The sequence below is a fragment of the Octopus sinensis genome, linkage group LG17, assembly GCF_006345805.1.
Source record: "Octopus sinensis linkage group LG17, ASM634580v1, whole genome shotgun sequence".
Taxonomy (NCBI): domain Eukaryota; kingdom Metazoa; phylum Mollusca; class Cephalopoda; order Octopoda; family Octopodidae; genus Octopus; species Octopus sinensis.
Window position 1 is genome coordinate 17365315 of NC_043013.1, and position 21203 is coordinate 17386517.

General features: G+C 37.4%; 1 protein-coding gene and 1 long non-coding RNA gene across 7 annotated transcripts in view; one reads left to right on the plus strand and one right to left on the minus strand.

The window, feature by feature from the left end:
• The first annotated feature begins 786 nt into the window (after window positions 1-786).
• Window positions 787-21203, plus strand: part of LOC115220899 (solute carrier family 22 member 4) — a 24970-nt gene continuing 4553 nt past the window's right edge. The window contains exons 1-9 of one of the 6 annotated variants that reach the window (XM_036510409.1): window positions 787-1081; window positions 2155-2331; window positions 6859-6906; window positions 11093-11394; window positions 12773-13003; window positions 14415-14611; window positions 16280-16756; window positions 19025-19159; window positions 19779-19861. In XM_036510409.1, the coding sequence (XP_036366302.1) occupies window positions 11104-11394; window positions 12773-13003; window positions 14415-14611; window positions 16280-16756; window positions 19025-19159; window positions 19779-19861 (1414 nt within the window). In that variant the 5' untranslated portion in view covers window positions 787-1081; window positions 2155-2331; window positions 6859-6906; window positions 11093-11103. Of the gene's footprint in view, window positions 1082-1152; window positions 1177-2154; window positions 2332-6858; window positions 6907-11092; window positions 11395-12772; window positions 13004-14414; window positions 14612-16279; window positions 16757-19024; window positions 19160-19778; window positions 19862-21203 lie in introns of those variants that run through there. The other 5 variants (XM_036510410.1, XM_036510411.1, XM_029791096.2 and 2 more) reach the window with 5 other exon arrangements.
• The window catches only part of LOC118766731, an 8416-nt gene continuing 6070 nt past the window's right edge, over window positions 18858-21203 (minus strand). Inside the window, exons 2-3 of the long non-coding RNA XR_005002637.1 lie at window positions 21145-21150; window positions 18858-18868 (exon numbers count right to left, since the gene is read on the minus strand). This is a non-coding gene — a long non-coding RNA (uncharacterized LOC118766731). The remainder of the gene's footprint in view (window positions 18869-21144; window positions 21151-21203) is intronic.

Here is a 21203-nt window from a genome sequence, read left to right on the forward strand (position 1 = left end):
ACTGGTGGTATTGTTTAATCAGGCAGTATTTGTATTTTCCTTTTCCTGAAATTATTGTCGAGAGTAAGTTCTACTAATCGTTGCTGTAAATTTTTATCGAAAGACCTGGCATTGTTTGTGTTGCTTTTGTTGAACATTTTTGCTTTTATTTTAATATTTATCCTCGATGTTGTTTTTGATATCATTCACGTGTTTTGTCAACAGCAACGCTGCTTTGCGCTTCTATCTCACTTTCTTCATATCGTCGACGTTACTCACATCTATTCCCCCCCCCACTATTATTATTGTTTTCATTGTCGAAAGATTGACAGTAAATAAACTTACAGTACTAGAGCAACATTTATATCGAATAAGAATAACAAGTGCTTTCTACTGTAGGCAGAGGCCTGAAATGATGGAGTTAGTCGATTCCATCGACCCCAGTGCGTAACTGGTACTTATTTCATAGACCCCGAAAGGATGAAAGACAAAGTCGACCTCGGCAGAATTTGAACTCAGAACGAATAATAATAATGGAAATACTACTGCAGAATGAGCTACTTTATTTCATAGAAATTTGCCATAGAGGCATTACAAAGAGTAGCTTGCGGCTAAATATAGACATTAATGAGGCGGATACGAGAAAAAGCAAAAAAAGTTATACAAAATACTTCAGTGAAATAAATGTTCCTTTTGTCTTTGTGTATTGAGTATTAGGTCAAATATTCCTTTATTACGTAATTTGCTTGTATAACCAAATATAGAGCGAACATTGTTGTTACCTGTTTATTGAACAGAGAAGAAGAAAAAAAACAACTAAAAAAACTGTGACTTTTTAATAAATTCGCATTCCAAAATTCAGTTTCGTCAACTCGTTTTATTTAAAAGATGTCAATTAATGACACAAGGGACATCACTCTAGTAGTCTTTTTCTCTCGCCCGACACACACCGTGTTGATTGCTAAGGTGAATGTCAGTTTCACTCCGTGACCCTGGAGCTCCAAGTACGCACATGGTCAGACGGTAAGGTTACCATGTTTCAAGGGAAATAAATAGGAAACTTATAAACGGAGTGTGACATAATAACCTTCGCTTATTTGCGGTAAGTCAGTATTTTACCTGCTTCTTTCCTCGTCCGTACCAAATGTTTTCTTATCTGTCAAAAGATAAAATTGTTCCGGGAGAAAAATCTAATGAGTATTTATTATTATTATTATTATTATCTTATATTTAGTTTAACAACCTTGTGGGGAATTTAGTTAGCAGATGATGTTTAAATTTCGGGAGATTCGTACAGAAATGAAAAACACGTGTAGAAATGTTTTGCTTTAAAATATTATTTCACGCACTATAAAATAATTACGTCCATATATTCACTCGACGTTCTGAAAATACCTGTGTTTTAACAAAGGTAGAAAATATATTTTGAAATAGACAAAAGTTACATTCAGATGCACTTAATCTTTTACGTAGTATATTTTTAACGTTGCTCTAGAGGAATAATTGATCTTTTTCGGCGATAATCTTAATCTTGTATATTTTACATAAACACAGGTGTGAGGTGCTCTTGGGTATAAAGAGGGAACCACTTCTTATTAAACAAAAAACAATATGAGTTTCTCCTTTGTTATATGAAGTCACGATTACCATTACCTTAAACAAAATTAAAACGCGAACAAATCCGACTTCGATTCTTGACCAGAACGAATTCACTAGTTGCGAAATATACGGTTATTATTAATAATTCATCCGTTATGAATTAATGTTTACTAATCTATATTGATTTCAAGATTGACAGAAGGTCATAAATTAGTATGATATTGAAAAGGTTAATTACATTGACAATTAAGTATATTTTTTGGTATATATTTTATCAATACCCGAAAGAATGATTGGCTGAAAATACCAATTCCAGCTATATTTCAACGCCGTTTACATCAACAGCTTATTCTTTATTAAATGATATAAAGTACTCAAATAACTCCGATTTAATTGGCCAGCTTAATCAGGTTGTTTAGCAATAAGGTAAATCAGTTTGGGCATTCCTATAATAATAATAATAATATAATAATGAAATTATTGTATACAGTGCTCAGGTGCGCCACAACTTGTCAGAACTATAATCAGAAATGATCTAGCACGTTAAAAGCCATGATTTTTCCTTTTTCTTTTCAGATTTGTAACGTTACGATGATTAAAACATACAGATCCGAAGAAATAAAGGTTCCTGGCACACTTGATTCTAAAGATTAGTTCGAAGTGCCTATAGGTATACCGTCTGATCCAGCAAACCTAGATATAAGGTGTTGCAGCTGTCACCATTCCGTATTCGGCGGACTTTCGGAATAGAAGGTATTTTAATTGCGAATTACATTCTTTAGAATGTGGGATATTATAAAAGGACTAAAAATATCGCTCCCGCCTCTAAAAGAATATCCATTTTATTCGTGACAGCTATTCTGAAAGTCCGCCTCGTATTTTTATTTTAGATTTATTGCGGTAAACAGGCATGTTAACCGTATCTACTATATATGCCCCCCCTCGACTTTGTTTCCCCATAACTTTTTAAAAAAAGGTACATATTAATGAAATTTTCTACAAATATCATTAATATGGTGTAGATTATGATTATATGGGAATTTAAGGCAGAAAAAATTGATAGGGATGCACACACATGTTGAAAGAATGAAATGAAACTTGAAATTTTGAAAAAAAAATACGTTATACGTGCCGGTCTATATATGCGCATCTACCAGTTTAAAAAAAGTATCTTTTTACATTAAATTCTTATATAATCATAATCAACACCATCCAACATTAAAAAGTATCTATTTTTCTGAAAGTTATGAGGAAACAAATTCAGTGTTTATCTCATACAGAGTATGGGATAAATATACTCTTGGATGGAAGCACTCCGTCGGTTACGACGACGAGGGTTCCGGTTGATCCGATCAACGGAACAGCCTGGTCGTGAAATTAACGTGTAAGTGGCTGAGCACTCCACAGACACGTGTACCCTTAACGTAGTTCTCGGGGATATTCAGCGTGACACAGAGAGTGACAAGGCCGGCCCTTTGAAATACAGGTACAACAGAAACAGGAAGTAAGAGTGAGAGAAAGTTGTGATGAAAGAGTACAGCAGGGATCACCACCATCCCCTGCCGGAGCTTCGTGGAGCTTTAGGTGTTTTCGCTCAATAAACACTCACAACGCCCGGTCTGGGAATCGAAACCGCGAGTCCGCTGCCCTAACCACTGGGCCATTGCACCTCCACTAAATATACTCTTACTATCCCATACAGGGTAATACTCGATAACATAGTATTCAAAAACTCTGCTTTACATGCACTGCTTTACGTGTAATGATTGAAAAAAATCTTTAAAACGACACGTTGAAACGTGCCTTGAACGGCCTTGTTACTTCACCAACCATTTCAATGGAACACTATTAGTGCAGTAGTGGGGTGTATCCGACCCCGCATATTATTTATCTTTTATGTTTTATTTGTTTCAGTCATGAGACTGTGGCCATGCTGGAGCACTCCCTTCAATAGTTTTAGTTGAACAAAACGACCCTAGTACATATTTTTTAGGCTCGTACTTATTCTGACGGTCTCTTTCGCCGAGCCTCAATGTTGCGTGGATGCAAATAAACCAACTCTAGTTGTCACATAACCATATATATATATATATATGTATATATATATATATATATATATATATATATTACGGAGATGTACTTGCATAGCGAGTGACCTGATCTGAGATTGTGTGCTGGAACGAAAACAATTGCAGCGTGGAAGGTGTTTATAAGCCATTTAAGAAACGCACAAAAACCGTTAGATTCACTTCAACATTTAAATTTAATTTGTCAAAATATTTTCGTCGCTTTGAGACCGCGACCTGTTCACTGACAAAAAGATGCAGCACGGAGTTTTGTCAGTGAACAGGTCACGGTCTCAAAGCGACGAAACTATTTTGACAAATTAAACTTAAATGTTGAAGTGAATCGAACGGTTTTTGTGCGTTTCTTAACTGGCTTATAAACACCTACGCTGTAGTCGGCGTGAAGTGGAGGAATTGATGTGTGGTGTGTATGTGAAGTTGTTTTATTAGTGTGTGTGAAAAGACAGAGAGAGAGATAATTGAAATTTTTTTTATTTACTTTTTTGTTATGAATGAATGTGTTATTGACAGAGAGAAAGAGTGAGAGGTTATGTATGTATGAATGGCTTCAGTGACACACACACATACGTACACCTATTGCATACGGTTTTTTGCATACTTGTGCGTGTGAGAGAAGGAGAGAGAGAGAGAAAGTATGTTATTTTGTTTTTGCTTGTTGAACATAGCAGACCGTTACATAAACATACATGCAAAAAAACATACATTTGTGTCTGTGTGTGTGTGTCACTAAAGCCATTCACACATACATACGTACATACATATATACATAACCTCTTTCTCGTTTTCTCTGTCAATCACTCACTACAAAAAGTAAATATAAAAAACTTCAGTTATTTTTCAATCACACACACACACCAGCACCATTGCTCTCTCTTTCTCTCTCTCTCTCTCTCTCTCTTCACTCTCCAAGAGCTGAAACAACTTCACACACACACACCACACTTTCTGTCTCAAACACATCAATTCCTCTGCTTCACGCCGACTTCAAAAGATAGTCCCTTGTTCTAATTGCATATTCGGAATCTCCGTCATCTAAAACATAACGGGAAAAAAATTTCCGAAAAAATTCAAAATTTTTCGGGGGGGGGGGGTTAATGCATTTTTCAAGGAGAGGTGCGAAACTGCATCGGCCCCCTTAATTGATTAAAAATAAGTAGTTTATATAAAAATTATATTCCCAGTTAACTAAATTAACAATTCTTTTGTCACCCACATTGACAATTCCAAAATATTTTTGAAATATGCGAAGATATTGAAATTATATACTTTCAGTGTGAGCTTGTTGCTTTTGAAAAGCTTTATAGACAACTAGCAGTATCGCCCGGCGTTGCTCGGGTTTGTAAGGGAAATAACTATATAAGCATTTTTAGAGTTATAGCCAAAAAATGCATTAAAAATGGGAAAAAAATTATGGTAAATTTTTTTTTAAAACCGTTGACTCATCGTAGACATTTTTAGAGGGTTACTTCCCTTATATAATAGCGAAAAAATGCATTAAAATGGGGGAAAATGATGGTAAATTTTTTTTTAAATCGTAGACGCGCGCTAACACTCAGAAGGGCTAGATATGAATCACGACTATAAGATACCCGGTTTTGGTTAAACTGCACCGCAAAATGTGGGAGTAGTTAGGAATCTAAATCGTAGGAGACAGACACACAACTTGACTTTTATATATAAAGATTAGAGGTGCAGACCTGGTTGTTTGGTAAGAAGCTTGCTTCCCAACCACATTGTTCCGGGTTCAGTCCCACTGTGTGGCACCTCTACCAAAGTTTCGTCTGCCAAAGTGAATTTGGTAGACGAAACTGAAAGAAGCCCATCGTGTGTGTGTGTGTGTCTATATATATATATATATATATATATATATATAGATATCTTTAATGGTAATTGTTCAGTTTGGTTAGATTTTTTAAAAAAATATTAAAGGGGAGATAAGTCAACTTACTTTTTACACAACATAAACACTGACATAATATGACTTCTCTCAAAAAATGAATGGTAACGAACAGATTTGCTCCTTTTACAACGCCTGCAGTGCCATAATTTTCCATCAGTAACATCACTGAGTAGTAAGACCACATGGTGATTACAATTTTCACAGGTGTTCATATTTGAACACCAATGAAAAATGCGGATCCATACTAACAATATTCTTTAAAAATTAAACCTGGAAAAGTAATAAAAAAAAAAAAATCAAATCAAAGGAGCTGTCCGTCTCTTCTCTTCTCTATCCTCCCTCGCTCCGTGTGACTCCGGATCTCTTAGACGTTGAGAGAGAAGCACCCCCGATAATCAACTAAACTAGCCCAATGCCCCAGAATACTTGAGACTGGCCTTCACTTCTGATAACATCAGAAAGACTGGCTAAAATTTCCCAAATTTAATTTTAGATAACATCAGATTCTTTTATTTTGTTTTTGGATTTGGTTTGCAAGATTCTTTATGTGAGTCCATGTGTTGAAGCATACTCTGTTGTCTGCTTTTTTATTTTTCTAAAAAATAAAAGCAATAAGTGCAAATTTTACTGGTGAGTGTGTTAAATTATAAGGCACTAAAAGAAAATGACTCCTCAGACATATCAGATTCTTTAATTTACACGATAATCAAAATTCACAGTTGCATTGATACACCAAAATTGAAAACCAATCTGAGCAAAATTAAAGGTGTTTCATTTTGCAAATGAAGAAGACTAGATCCGCCTTTTGTAGCTATATTAATATAACTGTTTTGAAATAATAGTCGTTTGATGTCTTTGCTTTTCGCATGCCTTAAACCCCACTTTGTGTTCTTATACATAAATAAAATGATTTCCATGTTCTGTTTGAATTTTCTTTTTTAAATCCAAAGGGCACACAACCTCCCAACATTTTTGTCCATTTATCAGTGTCTTTCCCTCTTCCTCTGACCATACTTTGTCTCCCCTCCCTCTTTGTCTTCCTTGTTTTCATTGTAATTTAATTTTTCTGCTTTGTTCTCCATGCTACTTACTAATTTTCCATTTCCTTCTGTCTCTCCATGCTACTTGCTCATTTTTCCACTCTCTCTATATTCCTTTCTCTCTCTCTCTCTTCTTTACCTACACTATTTCACCTCCCTCCTCTCTCTCTCTCTCCTGTCCTCTCCTGTGCTCAACACCAGTGCAGCCAATCCCAGAATTCTTACTTTCCACTTTGTTGTTTCATTTGAAAAGTTCAGTGAAGATAAGACTCCCTTCTGTTCTCCCATGCTATATTGCTTTGTGAGTATCATTTTCTCATGTTCCTAACCAAAACGTTAATGTCTCTTTATATGTTTACTTGTGTAATTGTGTATATGAGTGAATGTACACTAGCACTATGACCCGGCGTTGCCAGGTCATAGTGCTAGTGCATGCATATACAGCTGCGTGCGTGCGCACATACACGCGAGTACTGTCCAAATCTCCGACCAATCACATACAACTAGCTGGCATTCAATTGGCGTATCAAGTTTCGGGCATTTTGATTGGGTTTTAGATAGAAAATTCACCAAAAAGTCACTTGACAACCAGTGTTGGTATGTTTACATCCTTGTAACTTAGTGGTTCAGCAAAGGAAACCAGCAGAATGGTACCAAGCTTTACAAAACAAAAACAAAAAAGTACTGGGGTTGATAAGTCCAACTAAAATTCTTCAAGGCTACACATTTGTAGCAGCAGAGCTGTGAGCTTTCAAGACCTGGAGAGAGCCCTGGATCTTCAAGCTATGGTCAACATGAGGTCATAGTAGAAGACACTTGTCCTAGGTGCCACACAGTGGGACTGAACCTGGAACCATGTAGTTGGGAAGCAAACTTCTTACCACAGAGCCACACCTAGGAACAATTTTAAAATTGTAAAAAATAGGTCGCAGTAACTCAAACAGAAAAGATTGCACAATTGTAAGCTACGTTGCTTAAAATATCATGCATACGAAGAAATTAGTTTTGTGGTGCTCAAGATAATTTCCAACTCCATTCTACAGACTGACTCAGTCTTTTTTTTCTTTCTCCACTTCAAGAAAATTTAGGATTCAGTCCCACTACTCTACCCCCAGGATTTGGAAGATGGAAACTGTGAGGAAGCTCATCAAATATATATGTATATATCTATGTTCATGTATCTTTGTGTTTGTCTCCCACCACCACTTGACAGACAACCAGTGTTGGTTTGTTTACATTCCCATAACTTAATGACTTGACAAAATGGGACTGATAGATTAAGTGACAGGTTTTTAAAAAATAAAAGGCAGCGAGCTGGCAGAAACGTTAGCACGCCGGACGAAATGCGTAGCCGTATTTTGTCTGCCGTTACGTTCTGGGTTCAAATTCCGCCGAGGTCGACTTTGCCTTTCATCCTTTCGGGGTCGATTAAATAAGTACCAGTTACGCACTGGGGTCGATATAATCGACTTAATCCATTTGTCTGTCCTTGTTTGTCCCCTCTGTGTTTAGCCCCTTGTGAGTAGTAAAGAAATAGGTTTTTAAAAAATAAATACTGGGGTGATTCGTCCAAATAAAACCTGTGATGGTGGTGCCCCAGCATGGCTGCAGTCCAATGACTGAAGTAAAAGATTAAAGAAGAGATGCTTTTGTATTGTATTCTTGTTCTTGAATCAAGCAATACAATTGTTAATTATAAATTTTAAACAATTGCATATGTTATACAAAAGGGCAAGTGTAGCTCTGAGCCAACCAAGGCCTTGTGAGTGGATTTAGTAGGCGGAAAGTGAAAGAAGCACATCCTGTATATGTATATACTGTATATATATATATATATATATATATATATATATATATATATATATATATATATATCTGTGTGTGTTTGTCCCTGACAGCTGTGTTTGTGTTACAAGTAAAAGATATAAGTACATACTCTGTTGTTTATTGTTTTTTATAGACAAAATTATACATTCTGTTATCCTGTTTGTACTCCATTATTTTCTACTTTGTTGAAAAGTTGCCAATTGAAGTAAACAAACTTATATTTTCATTGTTTTATGACTTCTCAATCCAAAGAAGCGGCCCTTGGAAGATTCGAAACTGGAAACTGTTTTAGGGACACAACTAAATAATTATTTTGTTCTGTTTTCTCAATGTTCCTACTGCTCTGATATATTTCTGTATTGTCTTGGTGGAAATACCAGACAGGGCAGTAATTTACTGATTAAATTACATCAGATATATTTACCTGGTAACTTGCACTGAATTACCTGGACTCTTTCTTTCTGTGTTGCCCTTTCTGCTCTCATTCAAGTTTTATTGTTCTCTGTTTTATGTTGTTTTTTCTTATCTTCATTCCCTTGCTCTCTTTTTTCTTCTATATTTGCCTATTTAACTGTCTTTTACTCTCTCCATCCTCCAACTACTTATCTGTATACCTACCTTTTTACCTATCACATCTGTCTATTGATTTAGCTCAACAGCTGTCTAATGGTCAAGTTAGCTTGGCAGCTATCCATCGCTACTCACCTTTTTTTCTTACTTTCTGTGATTTGCTTTAAATTGTTGACTCTATATTGTGAACTGGAATTATTGAAATAAAAAAAAAATGTGAGGTGGGGAGAAAATTCGAAATAATAGTTTAGTTGCTATGACAACTTCAAATTATTGTAGTAAGAAAATGTTTAGATTTCTGTCACTTCAGAATAGCTGTCTTTTGTTGATTGCTCTATATTTGTAGATATAGATTTACCTACATAGCGACCAGAATTTTTAAAAGCACTATCTTGATAGCTATATAGCACCAAATAAAAATGAAAAGGACACACACACACACACAAAAAAAAACCCCAGCCCCTAAGCATAAATTCACCTAAGTAGGTGTAAACAGCAAAACATTTCAATGCTGATTAGATTAACTTAATTACTTTTATTTCTACTCCATATTTTTGAAGATTCCCCATCAATTTCTCTTGATGTAGAAACTGCAGTTTCAACATGATTTCTATGGATCCAATTTTTCTTAACAGTTTACAATGTAATTTATAATCATAATACTTATTACTCCTTTCCTTAGGTTGTTATGCAAATTTGATTTCATAAACTACATGGGAATAAATATTCTCTCCACATTGGCATATATGCACGTGCTAAAATGTTTTAAAACTTATACAAATTTTCAAATGGATTTTTCCAAATTGAATCCCTATACAATGATACTTTGATCCAGACAGAAACTGCAGCTAATAACTGTCTATTATACATTTAAGAATATTTTTCCCACTGAAAATAATTTTTTTTTCAGAATCTTTAAATTTTCATTAAAATACTTTGCAAGGCCTATAATTCCAGGTTTTGTTTTGAGAATCTGTTACACTGAAAAAATTCATTGACTATAAAAGGTGAAAATTATCATGAAGATGCTCCAAAACTTCCACAACAAATTTCATGCTTTTGCCTCTTATACAACTTTCCACTTGCTCGATAGATTCACTCCACCAAACTGTTGTCAAACTTTATGCTCCTAACACTAGCTTAATGATAAGTTAATTTACTAAAGTCTTTATGTTTAAAATTAATTGAATGAAACACAGAGCATCTCAACAGAAATATGGTAACAAAAGGGTTAATGGTTGATTTACTTCATATATTTTAGCATAAAGTTCTTTATATTTTGCTTGATGAATTTGAAAACTAGCTGTGTTTCTTTTATCATGAAATCCAAATTTCTTGACAAATATTCAGTTGCAGGGAATAGTGTGTTAATATATCAAGTTTTTCTCAAAAAGGAAACGCACTGAATGTTTGCAGTGTAGTAGATTTAACTTAAGATACCTAAAAGCCATAGGTGGGACTTTACAGTGAAGTAAGGGGCTAGGTCTATTACTCAACAGCAGGTAGAGTTTGATGGGTTTCCCAAAGATCCTAACTTTTACTCTCAAGGTGTGGATTGATCTGAAGCTATGAGAGATGTGCCACACTGTCAGATTGAACCTAGAACATCTTGACTGCAAACTGCTAAAAAAAGACACATGCTCAGAGGTATCGGTAACAGATGAAAAGCATTCAGCAGCAGTGGTCATCATCATCATCATCGTTTAATGTCCACTTTACATGCTAGTATGGGTTGGATGGTTCGACTGGGGTCTGGGAGGCTGCACCAGACTCCAATCTTGATCTGGCAGTGTTTCTACAGCTGGATGCCCTTCCTAATGCCAACCACTCCGAGAGTGCAGTGGGTGCTTTTTATGTGCCACCTGCATGGAGGCCAGTCAAGGCGGCGCTGGCAATGGCCACATTTGGATGGTCCTTTTACGTGCCACCGGCACTGGTATCACAACTGCTATTTCCATTGATTTTTAATGGAATTGCTAAATGTAGATTTCTGTGTCTTTTCATATCATCAATGAGCAAGTATGTACTAAATTTTCTTTTTCCATTCTTGTTTTTTAGTTTTAATTTTCTGTACATTTTATTCTTTCCAGGTTCACTCACAATGCAAGCTGATGAAGTCCTACAACTCCTCAATAACTATGGAAAATACCCAAGAATTATCTACTTCTTACTCTGTTTTGTTATTTTACGTGGAGTTTTTTCTGTGTTCTCCATTATGTATATTGCTCCGACCACATCACACACATGCAAGTCTGATCGATGGAACTCTTCTAGTGTCTCGGTAGCCACTTCAGACTGTTCTGCATTTGTCTACAATGGAACTGACAATGTCACATACGAATGTATGGATTGGTCTTACGACAAATCTCCCGAAGAATCCATAATAGCACAGGTCAGGGTCTTTTATATGATTTCCATGTTTTATTTTGCTTTTGTTTTCTTACTAGCACTTGTGCTGGTGGCACATGAAACATTCAAGCAAGGACGTCGCCAGTGCCACTGGACTGGCTCCTGTGCAGGTGGCACGTAAAAAAGCACCATTTCGACGTGGCCGTTGCCAGTACCACCAGACTGGCACGTACAAACACCCACTACAATCTCGGAGTGGTTGGCGTTAGGAAGGGCATCCAGCTGTAGAAACTCTGCCAGATCAAACTGGAGCCTGGTTTGCCAGACCTCAGTCAAATCGTCCAACCCACGCTAGCATGGAAAGCGGGCGTTAAATGATGATGATGATGATGATTTTTCCATGCCAGCATGGTTCAATAATATATTATTGACACTTTGTTTACAGTTGAATGCCCTCCCTGTCACTAATCCTTGTCTGTTTCTTTTTTCTTTTTGCAAGTAAGGGATCTCTTATTCCACACATCTTCAAACACACAAAGCCATTAGGTTATTTGTTGATAGGGGAAATGACATCACCATTTGTAGGTCAATGATTTTCATAGAAGTGCAAATATAAAACAAATACATAGACATGTACATGCATACTTTCACATGCTGCACGCATATGTGTATATATATATATGTATCATCATCATCATTTAACGTCCACTTTCCATGCTGGCATGGGTTGAACGATTTGACTGAGGACTCGCGAACCAGATGGCTGCGTCAGGCTTCAATCTGATCTGGCAGAGTTTCTACAGCTGGATGCCCTTCCTAATGCCAACCACTCTGAGAGTGTAGTGTGTGCTTTTACGTACCACCGGCACGAGGGCTAGTCTGGCGGTACTGGCAACAGCCATGCTCGAAATGGTGTTTTTTACGTGCCACCTGTACAGGAGTCTGTCCAGCGGCACTGGCAACGATCTCGCTCGAATATATATATATATATATATATATGCACACACACATACTTATTTTTATGTTTCCTCTTGACATTGTATGCTAATTGTTAATAAACGTTATCATACAAATGGTGTTGTTAGTTTGCAATCTTCCATGAAGTGTGTCCAGCTTTTGGGCCCTTCATGTTTCAAGGATAAGAGGTAGTATTTCACCCATCTGGAAATGGGTGAAGGTTGGTGACAGGAAGAGCATTCAACTCTAGTAAATCTCCCTTAACTGTATCGAAAAGTAGACATTAAAAAACCAATGATTTTTGCACACACATACATTCAACAATAAAATAGATGTAAAATAGTTTGGGTTGGGATCAATATATTGTCATTGGAAAATTGTGAAGAATTAATTTTATTATGCGGTTTGCTTATGTTTTTATTATTTATTTCATAACATCTGGGTTTTTTTATTTTCTTTTTCAGTGGGACTTGGTGTGTGATCAAGAGTACATCATTCACCTCTCAACAGCCATCTACATGGTTGGGAATCTCTTTGGATGCCTAATTTTAATGCCATTCGCTGACAAGTTTGGTCGAAAGTTAATACTTAATTTTCTTCTTAGTATCCAACTGATTCTAAATTTTTCCTTAATCTTCAGTAACTCCATTATAACATTCACCATTCTACGGTTTTTCATTGGTGCTGCTAACATTGTGAGTGACATTTGATTCCAAATTTATTTTCTTGCAGCATTTTCACATCTTTACATCTACCATTGTGGGAGTATAGTCTAACAGTTAGTGTGTTGGGTTTTTTGATCATGAGGTCACAGGTTCAATACTTTGGGTGGATAGCAGGTGGTGTCCTTGAGCCAAGACACTTCATTTCACATTGCTCCATTCTGCTCAGCTGAAATGAATACCTATTTCTTTACTACCCACAAGGGGCTAAACACAGAGAGGACAAACAAGGACAGACAAACGGATTAAGTCGATTATATCGACCCCAGTGTGTAACTGGTACTTATTTAATCGACCCCGAAAGGATGAAAGGCAAAGTCGACCTCGGTGGAATTTGAACTCAGAATGTAGCGGCAGACGAAATACCGCTAAGCATTTCACCCGGCGTGCTAACAATTCTGTCAGCTCGCCGCCTTGAATACCAGTTAAATGCTGGTTGCCACCTGTCCTCTTTTTTCAACTGTTACATCCTTATTCCAAAGGTGAGAGGGCTGACAAGGTGTCTGTTTCTACCTGCATCTACACAGGCAACTGTAACAACTAGCAAAACCATGGTTATTGCTACTTAGTGATACTCACTCGCTAGTGACTGATAGCTTTTGACCACTGCCGTCACTTATACATTTCCTTTATTTCCTGTTCATTCATACAATCATTTATGAGTTTCACAGTTATTTAACCAGCAATTGTTATGTATAGATGTTTGGTTAAGAAGTTTCCTTCCCAAACACATGGTTTTATATTCAATCCCACTGCATGGCACCCTCGGTGAGTGTCTTCTACTATAGTCTTTAGTTTACCAAAGCTTTGTGAGTGGATTTCATAGGTAGAAATTAAAAGAAGCCTGTTGTGTGTGTGTATGTATATCACCGTGACCGACCAGGCTATCAGATGTTGCTACACATCGCTGGTCACAATGTGTCTTGGTATTGTTTTAGCCTTCAAATGACACCACCCTGCGGGCTAAGCGAGCAGGCCAACAGAAGAAAGAGTGAGAGAAAGTTGTGGCGAAAGAGTACAGCAGGGATTGCCACCACCCCCTGCCGGAACTTTGTGGGGCTTTAGGTGTTTTCGCTCAATAAACACTCACAACGCCTGGTCTGGGAATCGAAACCGCGAGTCCGCTGCCCTAGCCACTGGGCCATCGCGTCTCCACGTGTATGTATATGTGTATGTGTATACATAATTAAAGCACATAGATGCAAAACAAGATGCAAAATGATACTTGAATACCAAAGGAAAGTAATATACTATGTCATTAAAACTGAAAAGTTATTGTCCCCATTCTTTTAAAATTATGTGTGTGTAATTCATAAATACTTCCTTAGTGTTCTCTAACCATTCATCTTACATATTGTCACTTTTATTCTTCTCCATTTTCCAGACAATAGCTTTGTTAGCCTACTGTATGTTATCTGAAGTCTTGCCTTCAACTCACCGAACATTACGTGTAATTGGTGCTTCTTCATTTTGGTCGCTCGGCATCATGTCCCTGGCTCTATTTGGTTCTCTCATTTCTGACTGGAAGATTCTGCAAATTGTTCTTTCATTACCAAATCTTGTTGTGATTTTCTTGTGCTGGTAAGGGAAATTTTTTGAAACATTTATTTATGTGTTAATGTGTGAAAATATATTTTCAGGTGTGTGATATTGATGCTTTTAAATATTTCCTATGTTTTCTCTGTGTGTGTGTGTGTGTGATGCTTTCATATGTTCTATGCCTGTGTATTTGTGTGATGTTCTCGTGTGTGTGTGTGTGTGAGATCGTTTCTCCGTCCTTGTTTCGTATACATTCAAAGCTTTTTTCAAGGAATCTAATGCTCTTAGCTTAGTTTTTCCTTGGGGCTGGCCAGATTGGAGCAACTCAAGATTAATCAGCCGAAATTGCAAGGATGATCCGGTTCATGACTGAAGATTAAAGGCTTCGAATGACCCATCCGTGTTTTTTGTATCGTCTTCTGGATGTTTTGTGTTCTTGTCCCATTTTGTATTTATATATATATATATATATATATATGCTTTCAAGAGGCAGAGCCTCATAAAAGCTATGACAACAGGCAGGTGACAAGTGGTGAGATGCTGTGCTGAAGAAGATTTGCCCAATCCCAGCAAATATGGGAAAAGCAGATGTAAAAGTGATGATGGTGATGATGCTGATATGTGTATGTGTTACAATTGCGTGTTTGTGTTTTGCATTCCTATATTGACATGTTTCACTTGCAATGTCTTCATATTCTGATAGAAATGTCTATTTTGTACTGTGCTACTAGTTTCACATGCAACTAGTGGAGGCACAAATAGTGAGTTGATGAGAGTTTATTTGCCTGGAATGAGAGTACAATTTAAACTAAACACCTATTTCTTGGTGATGCAATGGTACTACTAATGGTTTAAAAATTTTGGCACAGGGCTAACAATTTCAGGGGATAGGGTAGGTCAATTACATTAATCCCAGTGCACAACTGGTACTTACTTCATCAACCCTGAAAGGATGAAAGGCAAAGTTGACCTTGGTGAAATTTGAACTCAGAATGTGAAGACGGATGAAATGTTGCTAAGCATTTTGCCTGGCATGCTAACAATTCTGCCAGCACGCTGCCTTTTTGGTGAATTGTAATAATGAGTACAGGGTGACAGATTTCTGGGGGAGGGGTGAACTCAAGGAAATTGACCCTGATATTTAACTGGTATTTTATATATATTAGAGAGATCTAGAAGAGTGAAAAGTCCTAGGACAATGTATATGTCTAGAAATCCAGGCAGTTTGTTCAATACCCTAACTACTCTATCATTTCAATAATAATAACCCTTTCTACTGGAAGCACAAGGCCTCAAATTTAGGGGAAGGGATTAAGTCGATTACATTGACCCCAGTGCATAATCGACACCGAAAGAATGAAAGGCAAAGTCAACCTTAGCAGAATCTGAACTCAGAAGATGTATGAAATGCTGCTGACCATTTTGTCTGGTATGCTGACAATTCTGCTAGCTTGCTACCCTCAATGCAATAATCATAATAATTGTTTCTAATTTAGGCACCACAAGGCAAGCAATTTTGAGGAGAGGCAGGGTCAGTCAATGCTATCAACTCTGGTGGGATGAAAGGCTAAGTTGACCACGGTGGGATTGATCTCAGAATGTAAAGAGCTGAAACAAAAATACTACAGGGCATTCAGCTGAATGCTCTAATATAATTTATCAATATGAATATATTTTTTAATACTCTTTAATTCTTTTTTTTTTCTCTAGGCTCCTTCCTGAGTCAATATCCTGGTTATTTACTCACAAAAAATTTGAAAAAATCATGGAAATTTTAAACTGTGCTGCAAAATGGGACAAAAAACAACTACCCGGTGATTTTAATTTAGAAACCTTGCAACATTCTCAAAACCATGATTTATTGCTGAATGATGTTAAAGTGAAAAATGATTTTCCTTCAAACAGCACACTGAATAAATCACAGGATAGCAGCTATGAACCAAATAGCTACCAAAGCAAGAATTCAATAAAAGACTCTCAAGAACAACCAACAGAATCTACAGAAAACCCTTGTGCTAAACCTGGAAATGGTAACAAAGACATCGCAGAGAATGACACTTGGCAGTATACGGAACTGGTACCACAGACTAATTTAAACAAAAACTTTGAACTGAAGACATTAAACATTAAGTCATTGTTTTCTACACCAAAAATGCTGGGATACACATTTATAATGTTTTATATATCGTAAGTCCACCTCATTTCTTCTACATTCTATACCTATGTCATGCTACTCTTAAGCAGCGAGAGAAAATTTTTTTTGTTTTATGCAGTTTGCACGTAAAAGAACCATCCGATCGTGGCCGTTGCCAGCGCCGCCTCGACTGGCACCTATGCTGGTGGCACGTAAAAAGCACCAACTGATCGTGGCCGCTGCCAGCCTTGCCTGGTACCTGTGTCGGTGGCACGTAAAAAGTACTCACTACACTCACGGAGTGGTTGGCATTAGGAAGGGCATCCAGCTGTAGAAATACTGCCAGATCAGACTGGTCCTGGTGCAACCTCCTGGCTCCCCAGACCCCAGTCGAACTGTCCAACCCATGCTAGCATGGAAAGCAGACGTTAAACGATGACGATGATGATTTAGACACAAGACTTTTTGGTCAAGGACTATAGGAGTGGGTGGGAGTAGCGACTGAATTAAGCCTTTTCCCATATGTGTATGTTTTACTTGTTTCAATCATTGGATTGCAGCCATATTGGGACACTGTCTTGAATTTTTTTCATTGAATGACTCAACCCCAATACTTTTTTTTTTAAGCCTGGTTTTTGTTCTCTCAGTCTCTTTTGTTGATCTAAGTTATGGGGACATAAGCACCATCACTGGTTGTCAAGCAATGGTGGTGGACAAACAGACACAAAGACACACGCACGTAGGCTGATATATATGTGTGCATACATACATACATACATATATATGCACGCTCACTCACAACAGTTTCTCTCTACCAAATCCACTCACAAGGCCAAGGCTATAGTAGAAGACACTTACCAAAAGTGCCGTGCAGTGGCACTATACCTTGAACCATGTGGTCAGGAAGCAAACTCCTTATTGCACAATTTTTTTTTTCCTTGACCCCTAAGACTCAGTAAGACTGGTTACCCAGTTTCTATGACATATAAATGACTGGGATCACAACATTCCAACATTCCCCTGAATAGGATGCTGGTACATTGCAAAGTTCAAGACCAGCAATTTTCAGGGGAGAGAGCAAATCAATTACAATGACCCCAGTACTTGACTGACCCTTTATCTTATTGATCCTCAAAGGGATGAAAGGCAAAGTTGTCCTTGGTGGGATTTGAACTGAGAATGTAAAGAGCCCTAAGATATGCTGCTTAGCATTTTGTCCAACTTGCTAATAACACAGCTAGCTTGCCAGTTTCCTATTATATTACTGGTACTTATTTTATTACCATCCTCCATCTTAGTTAGATGACTTAATCAGAGAATGACTGTGTTTGACTGAATTCAGAAGTTGACTTCATGAAACCTGTGAACATTTTGACCATTTCTGCCAATCCACTGATTGCTACAATGATGATAATTTCATACATTGGCACACACATTTTTTTGGGGGAGTGGGGGAGGTCATTCTCAATAAAATAGAATGAATGATAAAGTTGACCTTCACAAGATTTCAACTCAGAATGTAAAGGGCTGTAACTAAACGCAGCGAGGTATTCTGTCCAGCCCTCTGATGAACCTGCCGTTTCACTGCTGTTTTGCCTGACCCTTCAATAATTCTGCCATCCCATTGCTCTTTCTCTTCAATAACAATGATTTGTACATAAATGCAAGACCACAAACTGCAGCAAATGATGTCATTGACAAAATTAAATCTAGTATTTTGACTGATATTTTATCATCCCCAGGAAAATGAAAGGCAAAGCCAGTCATGATGAAACTTGAAATCAGAACATAAAATTTTATTAAATATTTTTCTCTACAACAACATTTAACAAAATTTCCAGCATAGTCACTGTGGGATGATGTCAGCAGCTGGGGAGCTGACCAGAACTTGGGGTTGACCGGAAGAGGACGGGGCAGGGGAGCATTGGGCCTTTTTGATCTGGGTAGCTGACAGTGCTGGACATGTGAGTGCTTTGACAAGATAAGGGGAAAGCAGCTGCTATTTTTAGAGTTCAGGTCGGGCCATGTGGAAGGGTGCGTTACCACCGGAGAGGTCTGCGTTGACAAAGAGAAGATAGGTGTCTTTACTTCAAATCTCCCGCGTACACCACAGTCACAAGGTCAAAAGTTTGAGTGTAGTTTTAGATATGCAAAAAGGTAGGACGCTTACAGTGAGAAAGTCTCTGATCATAGATCTGCTCAGTCAGGACTGACCTAGAGCTAAACAAAAGCAACAGTGTATGTGTGTGTGTGTGCATGCATGTGCACATATGCATATAGATATGCATATCTATAAAATTTTCTTTTATGTTTGTTTCCAGGACAGTAAACAGTTTAAGTTATTTCGGAATAATTCTCAGTACACCATCTCTGCCAGGAAACTTATCTTGGAATCTCTTCTGGACTGCAATCTCTGAGATATTTGCATATATCGTGACAATGTTGATATCAAACAAGTAAGTTATTTTCTCAAAATCCCTTAACCCTTTCGTTACTATGTTTCTGCAGAAATACGCCACCCTTGTTTCAGTTCATCATGAAAGTAATGAAGAATTCAGTAAAATAACCTTGTCTTTATTAAACTTGTGTTTGGAACATAAATTAACAGGAAATTTAGATGGGAGGTTTTAATTTTGATCACTTCAAATTTTCAAGGAGTTTGTATCATCACACCAGGCTGGTATCAAAAGGTTTTAACCCTTTTATTAGCATATTTCTGTTGAATTACTCTACTTTTTTACATAAAATAATCATATTGAAAATGTAATATTGTATTTCTATATCCAAGTGGTCAGTATTTTAACCCTTTAGTGTTCACATTATTCTGCCAAAATTAATGCTTTTTAATCCACATTGTTTTAAACTAATCATGCATTATCTTGTAGCTTTGAGATTTTGATGAGGTAGCTGTTAATTTTTAAAACGATATTGTAGGATTGGTGTGAGAGACCAGATCTAGCCAGTTTGAACATAAAACAGGCAGAATACTTTTGGCCAGATATGGCCAGTTTAAATGCTAAAGGGTTAATCTGTTTGTTTCAGTAGTAAAAACGTCCATTCTGTTCTCTTCCACAGATTAGGCTGCCGTTATCCCATGTCAGCAATGATGCTAATAGCTGGCTTTTCAAACTTGGTAGCATACGTTTTAATCACCTATTGTAAGTGATCCTCTTAGCCACTTTAATTTGAAGTATTTTCTAATGTGTGTGTGTAAAAAAAAAAAATATGACGATAGTTGTAATTGAGGTATTTTGTATTACTATAAATACAGGGTGTGTATTGTAGGAAAAAGCCATCAAGGTCTGATTCCTCATCTCTATTTCCAAATAATTCCAACTATTTTTCTTTATTTAGTTTCTCTTTGTAATTACCACCTTAAGTAACAGGTATATTCTGTTTCTATGTGTGTGTCAATGAATTCAAGTGATAATAAATAAAGAAAACAATCACTGTGTATAGTTAGTACAAGAAATAAAAGTTACCTGAGCGAATGAATAGACACACCTGTAAACCAAAATGTCATGGGGTTTTTCCCAATGACAGTGATTTTCCTACAGTACACACCCTGTCATCATCATCATCATCATCGTCGTTTAACGTCCGTTCTCCATGCTAGCATGGGTTGGACGGTTCGACCGGGGTTCTGGGAAGCCAGAAGGCTGCACCAGGCTCCAGTCTAATTTGGCAATGTTTCTACAGCTGGATGCCCTTCCTAACGCCAACCACTCCGTGAGTGTAGTGGGTGCTTTTTACGTGCCACCTGCACAGGTGCCAGGCGGGGCTGGCAACGGCCACGGTCAGATTGGTGTATTTTATGTGCCACCGGCACGGAAGCCAGTCGAGGCGGTGCTGGCATCGGCCACGAGTCGGATAGTGCTTTTTACGTACCACCAGACCAGGGATCCTGGCTGGTTCAATTCGATTTCGATTTCGCTTGCCCCAACATGTCTTCACAAGCAAAGGGGGTTGGCAAGGGTGCCTGTCGTACGGTCGCATTGGAGTATTTTACGTGCCACGGCCACGAGTCGGATAGTGCTTTTTACGTACCACCAGACCAGGGATCCTGGCTGGTTCAATTCGATTTCGATTTCGATTTATAGTAATACAAAATACCTCAATTACAACTTTTGTCATATTTTTTCCCTGATTACATTGCATCGTTATTATTATATGTAATTTTTTTACTTATGTAATTGATAAATTTTAACAAATTCTTAATTTGTCCCCATTATTTAATTGTATGTCTTTCACCCTTCCCTTGACTTTATATAAATCATTTACCCTGGCCAGCATGTCTTTGCAAGTTCTTTGTTTAATGTACTTTATTGTATCTTTCAAGGCATTGTGACAAATAAACAACCTCGCTGGGGTTGACTGTCTTTCATCCTCTCACGGTTGATAAAATAAGTTCCAGTTGAGCACCTGGGTCGATGTAATCGACTTACCCCTCCCTTGAAACTGCTGGTTGTGTACCAAAATTTGAAATCATTATTATTATAA